The sequence below is a fragment of the Cydia fagiglandana genome, chromosome 4 (assembly GCF_963556715.1).
Source record: "Cydia fagiglandana chromosome 4, ilCydFagi1.1, whole genome shotgun sequence".
NCBI lineage: Eukaryota > Metazoa > Arthropoda > Insecta > Lepidoptera > Tortricidae > Cydia > Cydia fagiglandana.
Genome location: NC_085935.1, coordinates 20,967,686 through 20,982,754, shown reverse-complemented (window position 1 = coordinate 20,982,754; position 15,069 = coordinate 20,967,686). Strand labels below are relative to the sequence as shown.

The window sequence follows — 15,069 nt, the reverse complement described above, 5'->3', positions numbered from 1 at the left end:
GTTTTTTTTATTTATCAATAGAAAAATATGGATTTAGCATAATAAAATATTTATATAGATAGACATATACATGATAAAAACTTCTACACACATACCTACTTTATAAAAATATGTTTACCCTAAATGGTTATAAAAAATGTTGTTTACTATTTGACACTGACTGCATCAGGTAGTAGTTCATAAAAATAACTTTAATGAATTCATGAATGCCTGGTTGTCAATATGAATATAATCTTCACATGAAAATATAATATACTTATGTCCTTACTTAAATTATTTCAGACCACACTGGGAATGACATGATGATTGATGATGGGTCATCCATTAATTACGTCACACGAATTTCTAGGTTTTTTGACCCCTCCCCCCCTCCTTGTCACACTTGGCAAACCCCTCCCCCCTAGTGTGACGTCACATTTTTTCTACGAAATCGCCAAATCGAATTAAGTAAGTATTATTAATATTTTATCAAAATATTTTTGACGATATAAATATTAGTAATTTTATAACCCAAAACTGCTTAGGAAAGAAAATTAAACGAATAAAAACGATTATCGTTTTAAAAACTTGTTATTTAAATGTAAGTACAGCGAATAAAATAATTTAAATAAATTTTCGGTTACTGATGAAGTTAAAGTGACGTCACAAAGTTTGTGTCTCCCCCCTCCCCCAGGTCACAATATGTCACATTTTCTTGACCCCCTCCCTCCCCCTAAACGTGTGACGTAATTAATGGATGATCCCCGACTGATGAGTATATCATTGTACTGTACAATATTATGTCTCACCACATTAATAATAAATATAATAATGGTTAAATTTTTGGCCGAATCAGTCTTGAAAATGAATCTATTACATTTGATCAAGATTACAAGACTAAGTTTTGAGGTATACTATACATATGTAGTTGGCTTGAGGAATACAAATGTTCTTCTCTATTCTATACTATGAATTCGGGTAGCGAGCTATTTACAGTTAAACTAAATATAAATCTAGACACGCGGCAGCGTGTCAAGCCAAGTTCAAGCAAAGGAACTGGCTAGCCAGCGCCGAGTGTAATATTACACGAACCACTTGGTGCCACTTTTGACCCTTCTATAACTCAAAACATCTTTGACGTAAACACATAAAACTACGTGTGTTTAATTATATCCATAAGGATATCTAGAAGCCCAAATTTCATGAAGCTAGCTCAAACGGTTATAAAGGTATGAAGGTCAAAAAGTCGTAAATTTTAAGACTGACTTATGACTTATAGTACCTAAACCTAACCTACTTCCAGATGACCTAGAAGGATGAAATTTGGAATCCAGCTTGGTTATTGTGTGTAACCGTAGGAAAAAATCTAAAATTAAAATAAAGTTAAAAAATAGGGGGGGTCCCCATACAAAAAAACCACTTTTTATTGGGACTGACATATAAGTACCTAAACCTAACCTACTTCCAGATGACCTAGAAGGATGAAATTTGGAATCCAGCTCGGTTATTGTGTGTAACCGTAGGAAAAAATCTAAAAATAAAATAAAGTTTAAAAATAGGGGGGGTCCCCATACAAAAAAACCATTTTTTATTGGGACTGATATAAGTACCTAAACCTAACCTACTTCCAGATGACCTAGAAGGATGAAATTTGGAATCCAGCTCGGTTATTGTGTGTAAGCGTAGGAAAAAATCTAAAAATAAAAAAAAGTTAAAAAATAGGGGGGTCCCCATACAAAAAAATATTGTTTTATTGTAGCGTTGGAACCGTTACAAGCAGATATTTGAAACTACCCCAATATATGTATTATTATATTTGCTATATTAAAATAAAGTTTAGTCAAAACATAAGTGGTGGCCCCATACAAAAAACTTTTAATACGCTCTAAACAACCGGCCAACGGTGTGTCGCCGGCGGCGCGCGGTACCACATAATTATACAAAGAACAGAAGTAAAAACCATACAGCGGAAACACGAGAAAAAACATTAAATCTCAATACCTGCCTAGTTTTCTTTACAAAAAGTATTGATATCCCACCAAAAACATAAATGTAAAAAAGGAGAGCCAAGTTCAATACAAAAATTATGCTTGGCTGTGGGGCTCGCCGCAAAAAGAATGGAGATCTAAATGAGTGCCACTGCCAAGTTCTATGCAAAATCCAAATATGTATTTATAGGAACAAAATAACATTATAAACAAGTATTAAACTCTATTTCTTTGCTTTATTGGATACCTATAACAATTGCTGTTATTTAAAAAAATGTGAGATCTTAAAGTAGGTTAGATTTGGCTTGGCCAGGTTTTATCAGAATTACAATATATATAAAATGATTGATATAATGAAAACTGGCCAAGTCAAATCTAACCTACTTTAAGGTCTCACATTTTTTTAAATAACAGCAATTGTTATAGGTATCCAATAAAGCAAAGAAATAGAGTTTAATACTTGTTTATAATGTTATTTTGTTCCTATAAATACATATTTGGATTTTGCATAGAACTTGGCAGTGGCACTCATTTAGATCTCCATTCTTTTTGCGGCGAGCCCCACAGCCAAGCATAATTTTTGTATTGAACTTGGCTCTCCTTTTTTACATTTATGTTTTTGGTGGGATATAATTTATCTTTAACACTACAGTATAACAATAACTATGGATGGGGCAAGCTCTCAATATTAAAATTCGTATTGTCTTAAATAAATTAACACAACAAGTATCATATCTTACTAACGTTGTTCCGGCTTTTTACCACGGCTCACGGAGCCTGGGGTTCGCTTGACAATGAATCCCAAAAGTATAAGAAATTATTAACAATATAAATTATAAAAAAAAACTCTGTCATCTACAATTTTACATGCTCAATTTAATTTCTATCATGTTAGAAACTAAAAAACCGGGCAAGTGCGAATCGGACTCGCGCACGAAGGGTTCCGTACCATAAAGCAAAAAAAAACGGAAAAAAATGCAAAAAGAAAACGGTCACCCATCCAAGCCACGCCCGACGTTGCTTAACTTTGGTCAAAAATCACGTTTGCTGTATGGGAGCCACACTTAAATCTTTATTTTATTCTGTTTTTAGTATTTGTTGTTATAGCGGCAACAGAAATACATCATCTGTGAAAATTTCAACTGTCTAGCTATCACGGTTCGTGAGATACAGCCTGGTGACAGACGGACAGCGAAGTCTTAGTAATAGGGTCCCGTTTTACCCTTTGGGTACGGAACCCTAAAAAAGGTAAATGTGATGCGAATAACAGGTCACACCGGAATTTTGTTACCTTACCCAACTGCGGGAACCTTAATTTTCCATCATATCCTTAATAATTACATATAAGTATATTCGTTTGTCCATGGAGGTAGGTTAACACGGTACATGACACCGCTAAAGCTTGCTATACATGGGTAAACTTATACTCCTACAATACCACTGGCAGAACAGTTTTACTATGCAAGCCGCTGTGTAAGCAATGCCCAGTACCAGGAGAACAAGATATCCGAAGAGGTAGATGAAACGCTGCGGCGACCAGAACACGGTGTAGCGCAAGCGGGTGTTGTTGTAATCTGAAAATGTTACAATTTTTTTATTTATAATTATGTATATTACAATTAGAAACGCTTTGACATTCACTGGGGTAATTCGCCAGTAACTGGCGGCCCTAAACTAAATATGAACTCTATTCGCCTATAAACAGAATTCATTTTAGTTTAAGTTTCAATACCTGGCCACCTTATACTAAAATGAATTATATTTATAGGTGAATAGAATTCATTTTTGGGGTGGCTGCTAACTCGCCGTTAAAGGTACAAAGTTAAGTTAAAACTTATGTTTATATTTAGAGTAGAGTCGCAAAATGTATGGGGCCCAATAGATTCTACGACTCTTCTCTTTCCGCACAGACCCTAGTGACTGTTCAACAACACCTCTCCATTATAGGTAAATTAAAGAGGGTCAAAAAGAGAAAATTAATTAATTGCCTGTTAATTGGTGTAAGCAATTAAGGCGCTCTTATATTCGAGTTTTACGTTTTCAAGGGGGTGAAGCAGACGTAGCGATAGAATAGGCAGGGGGGCACCCCGCGCGCCCCGCCGCACGATTCCCGCACAACACGTCTACTTCCTTATTCTGTCGCCATCCGTATTCTGGTTTGTTAGTTCCGAAATTTTTTCGGAAATTTATGTTGAATAAGGTTTATATATTGACGAAATAAATAAAATTGAGATTGTTTATATGCTAATTCGTATTTTGATGAGTATTTAATGAAATTTACAATGGTGTTAAGTCACAGAATAAGTAATAGTATTATCATACAGAACGGACACGCACCGCCCCGCCCCGACTCGGATTACCTCGCCCCGCGACTGAGTTCTGACGGACTCCTGACGTACGCTCAGTTCGGCTAGCGACGCCGCGACGCGATGACGCAACGTTCAAAATGCCGGTGTATTGTGCGATGTACGGGTAGTACGGATACCTAATTATTGTAGAAATGAATAATAATATAGTTTTCCAAAGAGACGAAATATGTATTAGTAAATAAGGCTATACTTTTGCGTAAAAATAATAATATCATATGAATTAAAACCCGTTCGTTGAATTTGTGAATGTTAAGCCAACATTTAATATTTAAAGTACCTAAGGTAACTATAAATAAATAAATAAATAAAAATATTTTTATTGACAAAAACAAGTTACAGGTAGGTGTTGAAGTCCCTGACTTCTGAGCTAGGTAAAGACCTGTGTTACAGAAGTCAGTGTCCTCTCCCAGACAATAGAGACAGAATGAAGATTATCAAATCTTATTATTAACTACTAAATTTATGTTTTTAATTTTATATTTAAAGAAATTAATTATATTTATTTATAGGGCTTGTTTTGATACCAGAAAACAATGCCATTCTAGTAAGATTACATAGCAATTACATTATATATATATATATATTTATTTATTGTGTGTGTGTGTGTGTGTGTGTGTATGTGTGTGTATATGAGTATATTAATGTAGGATGCTTTCAGTTTGATCATAATCTAATGACAGCAACCAAGACTTAAGTTTTCTCTTACACTCATATTTAGTTAGGGGATAGATATTTAGAGTTTTGTTAATTTTATTATATATAAAGATGCTCATAAAACCCTGTTGCCGTCTGGCAGTAGCCAGTCTGCATTTATATGGCACACATACATTTGTCATTGTTCGCTTACTTGTATTTTTATTTTGATCATAGGGGGTAAGCTTATGCTGTTTTAACGTTAACAGTAATAAATATAGTTGTCTGACAGATAGCAATTGACATTGTTTATATAATAGAGTCGTTGGATATCTATATGGTCTACATGTCATGACCTTCAACAGGGATCTCTGAGCTCTTTCTAATTTTATCATATGGGTTTTACAAGCGCCACCCCATACAACATTGCAATAACCAATGACTGGCTGCGCCAAAGCAACATACACAGTTTTTAATAAATCTAGTTCAGATACAGATCTTAATTTCTTAAAAATATAAACTAGTTTTCTTATTCGTGTTGAGGTTAGTTCTAAATGTGGCTGCCAACTCAGTCTATCATCAAGCAGTACTCCTAGATACTTAATGCAATCAGATTTAGCAATGACAGTACAAGTACAATCAGTTCCTGTCTGAAAACTACATGTGTGAACCTTAAGTTCTCTATTTTGCATAAATGATTTATTTAAAGAAAATTGTAAATATGTGGTCTTACTTAAGTTTAGGGTAAGTAGATTTCTTTGTAACCAGCTACTGATTTTATGGAGTCCTATCTCAGCATTACTATACACTTCCTCCCATGTATCTCCATGGAAAATTATAGAGGTGTCATCAGCATAAGTGAAGATTTTACCTTTTGTAAGCGATAATTGACACAGGTCATTTATGTAAATCAGAAACAAACTGGGTCCCAGTATACTGCCCTGGGGCACACCATAAATGACAGGGGCATCCTTACTAACAGTGTTTCCTATTTTAACTTGTTGTGTACGATTGACCAGGAAGTCACTGAAAATCATGTGAGCCCTTTCCCTTATGCCAATACACTCCAGCTTGCGGATAAGCTCTGGAATCGAGACAGTGTCAAATGCCTTGGCAAGATCAAGGAAAACGCCCAGGCATTTTTTTTTTGTATCTAGTAGGGTAGTAACGTGATCTGTCAAAGCACTGACGGCGTCTTCCGTGCTCTTGCCTGGCCTGAATCCAAATTGACAATTTGCTAAAATTTTGTGGTGTTCCAAGTATTTGACAAGTCGGTTATTTAGAGCTTTTTCAAGGATTTTTGACAATGATGACAAAACTGAGATTGGCCTGTAGTTAGCAACATTGTCTTTGCTTCCTCCTTTATGAACAGGTGTAATTAAGGATCTTTTAAGTGCCACAGGGAAGACCCCCTGTTTAAAACACATTTTAATAAGTTTTGTGAGAGGATTAACAATTACATTTTTTGCAAGTTTAAGCAGTTTTGCTGGTATAAGATCCCAACCAGTAGCACAGTCAGTTTTAAGACTAAGTATTAAGGATTCTATTTCAGCTTCCTCCGGTGGCAATAAAACTATGGATTGTAAAGCTCTTGGCATTGCAACACTGTGTCTAGTTAAATTTGCACTATTATTTGTTATTGCTTCTACTCAGACCTAGCTAACTAGACCTTCTACACAGATATTTTTCGTAAATGTTTTATTTTTAGTTTAACACTCTTTTCACAAAAAAGAACTTGTTGGTCGCGGGACATTCGCGTTTGATTTTTAATTTAATTTTAAGAATTTAAGAAATAATTTACATAATAATTTCTTAAAATGTTATATAAAATAATCAATAGGCATCAACAATAAGGTACATTTAATAATGGCGTGTTGAAAGTCCAAGTACGTGCAGGACTATAAACTGACAAAGCCAATTCAACAATTGGAGCGAAATAAAACATAAACCTATATTTTGTTAAACATAAACCTATATTTTGTTTTTTTACGTACCTATTTCGGTCGAATTATGCAACGCAGCGGGCCGCTCGTCGTGTCCTTCGGCCGGCCTCGGCAAACCTCGGCTTCGCCTTCCCCGCGCGCCGCACGAGTCAGCCCTAAGCCACTTACTCACACAATGACGCGTGTACAGACGTGCCGTGCACACATATAAACGCAAATGATTTTCGATGTATGGCGTGTCCGCCCTGTGGTTAAGTATAGATAATTATATGTAGAGTATTCCACAGTAAAATAATAAAAATCAATCATTTCTAATCACATTTCATTCCACGTTGTTTTATAATTCATGTAGTCTTGTGTGATATAATAAGCTTTAGAAATCGATACTTTTGGGTTCAATTGGCGTAAAGGACATTTTGGCGAAAATGAGTTATATATACAGTTTTATTAAAAATTCCAAGCGCTTTCGTTCTGTATAGTTAAAATTTCAATATATCTTTAAAAGTTGTCAATTTTATACTATGATTTTGGAAAAACACCTTAGCTCAGGGGGCGTAAATGACCAGTTTTAAATTACATAGTATAGTAAAAATAATTGTTATAAATTGTATTGATAGACATAAATAAATATATATAGATGGTAGGACAGCAGTGATTCTGCTGAAGTAATATAAACAAATAAAAAAAATTATTTTGTGGCAAAAATTTTCTGTAAGTACATTACGCCCTTTTTCTAATAAGACAACCATAAAAAAAGAGGCGTAAGGGACGCGCTTCTTAAAAACAGTCGTGTTTTTTGGCGTAACGGACACGCTGTTTTCGTAAATAAGTATTGTATTATAAGTTCAAGCAATCAGTTCAAAAGAACTCAAAAAGTTAAGAATAAGCCATAAATACAGACATCCGTTTATTGAAACAAACAAAAAGGTATGATTTTTTTTTCTCAAAACCAAACCGTTTTTGGCTCTCCTAAAAATCGCGTTTTGTCCGTTAAACCCTTTGAGCCTACAGTAGTCGATGTGTACCGTAGTTGGTAACGAATACACCCTGAATTTAGAATAAAAACGTCTGAGTATGTCACTTACGACCCCCTACCAAACAAGACTCACTAAATTATCAAAAATGTCATGGTCGTAAAGGACATTCATAGTGTTTTTGACCAATTTTAAAGGACATTAACTTCTTTCGTATTGAATTTATAGATATGATCGCTAATTTAGGTTAAAGAGACTAACATTTTGAATACTTTTCCAATACACATAATATTTCAATATTTACAAAAATATAGCTCTATAAATAAAAAAAATATATCAACATTAAACAAAACATCGCAGTTATTCGCGTCTCCTGAAAAGTAGCATTTTGTCCTTTACGCCAATCGAACCCAAAGGTATCTTCAGTCTTGTCTTGACCGGGCGCGTGCAATATTACACTGGACTGCCGAGATAAGCGAGTGTTCAATAACTAATTTGCGTACGATTTCCTATTCCTAAATGATCGATTTAAAAGTAATGTTAAAAATAGGCTCATATTAATTGTTATATTGTTTTATTGTATAGTGGACATAATATTGTCTATCGTTCGGACAATATTTTATTGAACTTGCCGAGTTTTTTAGTATGAATGTACTCGGAGCTATCTATGAATGTTTATGTAACCTGAGAGATTTAACTAGTCTTCAAGCGTGGTTTTATTTAGATAGATTAACCACATTGTAGGACAAAAGTTCGATAGTATCGATACCATTGATAAAATATGCTGCTGTCGATCGTCCTATAAGTTATCAAACACAGTCCTTAATAGGGTTTGCAATCCGGATCCGAAGTGTATGAAATTATCCGGATCTGGATCCGGATCCGCGGATCTTCCCATATATTTCGGATCCGTCGTGCAAACTCTAGTCCTTAATAATCCCCTATCCTCCTAAGGTCCAAGGTCCTACCTATACCATTTATTCAGTTCGATGAAATTTAAATCATAATAATATTCAATTGGAACAGTCGTTCAATTTTTTTTTGTAATAATGGATATTCTTGTATAAGATATATGTGAAAGCTTTTTAGTACTAGAATTTTTAATCAATAGCCTTACCACGACTTTGACACTGACATATTCGCTAACGTCTGCGTAACTTACTTTCTATACATCATCGAGTATCTTCTTTTAAAAGGTTATGAAACAATTAAGTAAACGAATTAATTTAAACCGATTTGGTCATTAAATATTAATTACTTCTTCGTCCAGATACGTTTCAAACTTTTTAAAGTGCTTGAAACGAAGCTTTTTTGTTTTATATCAACGAGTTAGTGTAGTTGAGCTCATGCAATGACAGAAATAATTAAATTACACACAAACAACCACTTCCACTGCTCAGGGACGAATAATAACAGGCATAACATATCCCTGCGCCCGATCAAGCTGCATCTCCGATGAGAATCGGGTAAGCGAGGCGATGGGCAGTCGCTGATACACCTGTCTTGTTCTCTTAATCAACAAAAAATGCGAATCCGAAAGGTACAGAGTGTATTATGTACAGGCCTGTATGTTGTCGCAGGGCTATAAGAGATTCCACTGCGAGTAAAATAACGATAGTTGCTGAAAAAACCTGAGCTGAGGTTTCTAAGCTAAAGGGCAAACATTACATTTTAGTAATAAAGGGCCCATAAAACTATTTAATAATTTGGTATTATAGACCTTTACGCCCTTGAATAAAGATAACTGCGGAAAAACTCTTAGCGTAAATGCTTTCAAATTTAAGGACATTATAGTAATAAAGGTCCCAGGAAACTTTTTATTTGATATTATACACCGCTACGTCCATGCTATTTGTTTTGAATTTAGAGTTCAGAAACTAATTTGTGGTAGTAAAAGACACATTATCAAAACATAATATTAAGACACATTAATATTAGAAAAGTCCTGTACAACCTGGTTCGCTTCATATACTTATGGTAAAATCATTTTTAGGGCGGGTTGTAAATAGGCAAGTAAAATAATATCAATACTAAAATATGTCCTTTATGACCATCTTGACCATACGATATGAAAAATCATCAAGAAAAATGACGGGCTTAAAGGACAACAAAAGACATAATGTGAGTCATTTACAACGATAACATCTATGAACATGTAATTTATAACTGTTCATTTACGGTCCCTGAGCTAAGGTGTTTTTGCAAAATCATAGTAAAAAATTGGGTTGTAAAGGCAACTTTTTAAAATATATCGAAATTTTAACTATGCAGGACGAAAGCGCTTGGAATTCTGAATAAAACTGCATATATAACTAATTTTCGCCAAAATGTCCTTTACGCCAATTGAACCCAAAGGTATCGATAGGTATTATGAATGTCACAAATTTTCCTAAAATTAACAATATTTTTATGTACCTATATACAGAATATTCTGAGGTATAATAATATTATATTATATTATTATACAGAATATTCTAATAAATGTATTGAGAGTACGCTGTTATTATGTAAATTTAATGAAATTTATCTCTAAGTAAGTCTCTATGGTTCATTTTATATATTGCTTGAATAGCCCTCTTCTGCAGAACAAAAATGGTATTTAGAGTTAGACGAAGAAAAGTCTGCAGCGGATTTGATAGCCCACGTATTGTAAGTGTTATTTTAAATGTCAAACTTCTATGAAATTATGAGTGTAAATAATACTTGCACTGCGTGGGCTATCAAAATCGCCTAAAAACTTTTCTTAGTTTAACTCTAGTAACTATTCGGTCGTATCAATGTTACATAGTATCTGAACGGTTGCTCCAAGGTTGCTCCTTCTGTCTTATGATGACATAATGCTATGGCAGTTATGAAAATATATACTGATCGAGTTGTTTACACATAGGTTAGCAAACGTTTTGCTCACTGCAAAAGCTGCAGAACTCAGTATATTTGAAAGAGCAGAAATATGGGGACCCCACTTGAGTTTAGAATCTAGAGTTATACCATGAAAAACTGTAAGTACTATCAACTAATCGTAATATGGAGCGCTTCAAAAATTGGCGAGCGTCCGACCTCCAACGCGTCCCGCTTGGGACTGAGCGGTGAGATGGCAGCGGGGGCGCGAGTAAATAGTGCCGTGATTTCGTAAATTTCGAGTTTAAAGTTATATGTGTTACGAAATTAACAAGATTAAACCCGACGGACATTACATCATTACAGACGTTTATTTTGATGTGATTTTCAATACATAAAGTAGTATAATATTTAAATGAAATGAGTTTTAAGGTGGAAAATAAGGGTATGTTTGGATTTTTTTTCTATCGAGCGAAGTTTGTCCAATTATGTAACGAGTACCCGACGTACTTAGGTAAAGGTCTCAAAAACAACATATATTTTTTTCACGTGTTTAATCTTTGCCGTTTCTTAATAAAATGGCATTAAAATTACGTTTCTAAGAGCTTACCTCGCCTTAAGCGTTTGTCTGTCTTATCCAGGCGCTATACTTAATTTAACTGCTGGAACTAATCCACGCAGACGAATTCGCGGGCAAAAGCTAGTAACTAATAAGAACTCAACTTCTAATACGGGGTCATCCATTAATTACGTCACACGAATTTCTAGGTTTTTTGACCCCTCCCCCCCTCCTTGTCACACTTGGTCACATTTGGCAAACCCCTCCCCCCCTAGTGTGACGTCACATTTTTTCTACGAAATCGTCAAATCGAATTAAGTAAGTACCTAAGTATTATTAATATTTTATCAAAATATTTTTGACGATATAAATATTAGTAATTTTATAACCCAAAACGTTATTTAAATGTACAGCGAATAAAATAATTTAAATAAATTTTCGGTTACTGATGAAGTTAAAGTGACGTCACAAAGTTTGTGTCTCCCCCCTCCCCCATGTCACAATATGTCACATTTTCTTGACCCCCTCCCTCCCCCTAAACGTGTGATGTAATTAATGGATGACCCCTACATACCTAAAACCGCCGCACCATATCCAATCTTGCTCGTCCCCATCCTATACGAACAGGTCGGGACATATATCTCATACACATCCCCCCCAAACCCAATGTCCAGTATTTCGTTTCCGTAGAACTGATGCATCTTGCTTTGTTCGAATCTTTGCGTTTGCGTCGTGTATTTAGATTCGTGGTCGTGTGCGCAGAAGTATACGTCTAAGTGGACGTGCTTGCTTACCTGAGGAAGTGTAAATCATTTTAAACGTAGATATATGTATAAGTATCTCGTATTTTGAAGCGGCTACAGGTAGGTCAGGTTTTTTCGGGAGGCATGATTAGATGTGTGTATTTGTAGTAAAATAAGGAAATTGAGTAATAGGTAAGTTTAATTACTAGCTAATCAATACAGATTGAGTCCCAAATTAAGCAAAATTTTTACTAAAAATTTCCAAAAATGAAGTAGCTCTACTAGCATACAGTAGTCCTTCCTTACTCAGCCCTTAAGCTTTCAAAATATCCAGGACTAGCTGTTTATCAAAATCGGCTCAGTAGTTTAGGGTGGTATTCCACCTGTCCAATTTATTTGTACAATGTGTATTATGCCTCGCAGTTTGCTTATTAAGAGAGTGAGACGCAATGATATCGGACAGATGGAATACCCACCCTTAGCATAAGATTTATTCGGGTAATTCCTACTACTACAGAATGTCGGCTAATTCCAAAAATCACTCATAATTCCATTATTTAGAGTTAATTTTTCGTTAATTTACCTCTGCAATAAAGGCATGCCGTATTAGCAGTGGATAGTGCGAGACAGCTATCTTGAAATTATCGTCTGTCTCGTTCTCGGGCAGTTTGGGGAACGCATGCGTGATGGCGTTTATCCTGCCAATCAAATAATTATTTTAAAAGGCAGAAAGCTCATTACAATGCGTATTGGGCGAACAGCTAACAAATCCAACATACAGAGGAATGGCACAGTTTCCAATTCGCACGTCGCTCTGACGTGCGAGCGGGATATCGCTATACGAGTAATAGGCGCATAGCTTTGCCTCGCTCAAACTTCGGAGCGACGTGCGAATCGGACGCAGTATGCCATGCCCCACAACCATACTCTAGATCAGCGGTCGGCAACCAGCGGGCCGCATGCGGCCCGCGAGCGTCCCTAGCTATTTTGTATGTAGTACTGACGATCGACAATGTCTGCTAAAGTCACAAATATTACCAAAGTGCGGCCCGCGTCATCTTCGTTAACTACTATGTGGGGGGCTGCTAAAAGGTTGCCAACCGCTGCTCTAGATGTAAGAATTTTAAGTTTCAAAATAAATAATCAAAGTACCTGTAGAATGATATGTCTTTAACCGCCACTATAGGTGGCTGAGCAAACACCTTATGGAACAACTTCACCTTATCCCACTTGATCGGCTCATTCTCTCCTCCAATGTCATTGTCTCCTGGTACCCAGATTTGCTGTAAGGAAACAATTTAATTGCTAGGTAATTATTTAATTCTAGTTTTAATATTGTATTATTATGGTTATTCTTTTAAGATTAAGATCAATAAATTATAGACTTACTAAAAAAAAAGTTGCTAGTTTAGAACAGAACATGGTTTCAGTTTAACACTTTCGGTGCCAAGCACCCCATTTCCAATACAAAATGAACATGAATACATGTTCTTGTCAGTTCATATGTTAAGGGTTGAAAACCTGATATACTCCTAATAGTCCTAATAAAATTTCTAAAATGTGAACTCCTTTTTCAATGTATATTTTTAAATATTTCTTTTAAAAGTACTTTGACAAAACCTCAGTTTAGTGAGGTGGGACATAGCTAGAAGGTGCATGACTATACTATTTATTTACTTATATTCTCAAACTTTCATTATTCCAATTTACACTTGTAAAAGCCTGTTGCCTGTGATTTGTCATATTTAAGTATATATTGAAGGTAGAATTTTCAATCTTACATGTACAGGATAAGGTATATTATCAAATATATCAGATAGCCTTTTGATATAGTGCGAATATTGTTCTGTGTCAGCTATGGATCCTTCATCCATAAGGTCTCCGAGATACACCAAAACTTCTGGTTCAAAATGACGGACAACTCTTGAAAATGTCATCTGTACAAATCTGAAACATGATAAGATATTATTAACCTTTTTCTAGGCCACATCGAATTTGAACCTTAAATTGGAATACTAAAGTTGAAATTCTATTGGCGCATATGTGGTTGATAATAAGTCATACTATGCCTGTAAAATGTTATGATATCACTGTATGCACGGAGGAGTTAGTCTCTTAAGATCAAAAGGATCCTGTAGAAAATTGCAGGAATTTTAGACCAGAAATTTTAATAAGCAGAAAGCACAACAGATTGGGAATGGTTGCAGTATAAAGTCACCTCTAAATCGGAAGCTTAGGAGCCTGACATAGCAAAAAGAAGATAGCGCTGGGCCTATAGTCTATTCAAACCATTGGGTTCTTGATTTGCGCTCCATAAGGCAGGAGTGTACGCTTTGGTCACCATATGCAACTTGTACTTATAGGCTAATCCACCTTTAATATTGTTAACTAGTAGATCTACTACTCACCTGTCACTATCCCAGTTAAAAAGGTAGCTCAAAGGCGGCGGCACCGCTAATTCACCCTGTATCTGTGGATCGGCGATGAAAAGTATCTTCGTACAAGTTTTGTCTCCTACTTGGCATTGTAAATTCTGCCATTGGAGTGCTTGGATATAGTACACGATCACTTCACCATATAAAATTGCCCCTAACGCGATCCCCAAGCAGTATTTAACTGCTGTACTGAAATAAAAACAACATACGGTAATTGTTTATCAGTATACTATTTATGGGTAATTTAATTAAAAATAAGTGCCTTACTTTCTTCTAATGTACATTGATTTTGGATTTTAATGTCCGTTTTCTAAAAAATATTTATTAAATGACTCTGTATGTTGATAAATTATAGTATATTCTAATTAATTTTCATACACAAATTACAAATTTGAAGTAATAAAGTAGAGCCAATAACTCCACAGGTTCTAACGTTTCGCTCACATGCTTTGTTTTGTAATGTCAAGTTAATTTGTTTAGGACTTTTTTAAATTAAAATATTAATTATATCCGATAGTATTCACAATTTATTAATAAAATATATTAGTGAGTTAGGTGTTTTTAATTAAAGTTAAAGAAACATATGCTACACTACAAGTAATTGTAAT

The 15,069-nt window shown here is 35.1% G+C and overlaps 1 protein-coding gene across 2 annotated transcripts; it reads right to left on the bottom strand.

The window, feature by feature from the left end:
• Positions 1-2,598: 2,598 nt before the first annotated feature.
• Positions 2,599-14,870, bottom strand: LOC134664048 (uncharacterized). 2 transcript variants are annotated; one of them, XR_010098196.1, is made up of 8 exons: positions 14,729-14,870; positions 14,435-14,650; positions 13,808-13,973; positions 13,179-13,309; positions 12,610-12,724; positions 11,858-12,077; positions 3,206-3,541; positions 2,601-2,865 (listed from the first exon to the last, which is right to left on the bottom strand). XR_010098196.1 is itself a non-coding variant. In XM_063520618.1 (7 exons), the coding sequence occupies exons 1-7, from the start codon at positions 14,743-14,745 to the stop codon at positions 3,363-3,365; spliced, it is 1,044 nt and encodes a 347-aa protein (XP_063376688.1). In that variant the 5' UTR covers positions 14,746-14,870; the 3' UTR covers positions 2,599-3,362. The 2 variants fall into 2 exon arrangements, 1 of the variants encoding a protein (XP_063376688.1); XM_063520618.1 differs by having other exon boundaries at positions 2,599-3,541.
• Between the last annotated feature and the right edge of the window lie 199 nt (positions 14,871-15,069).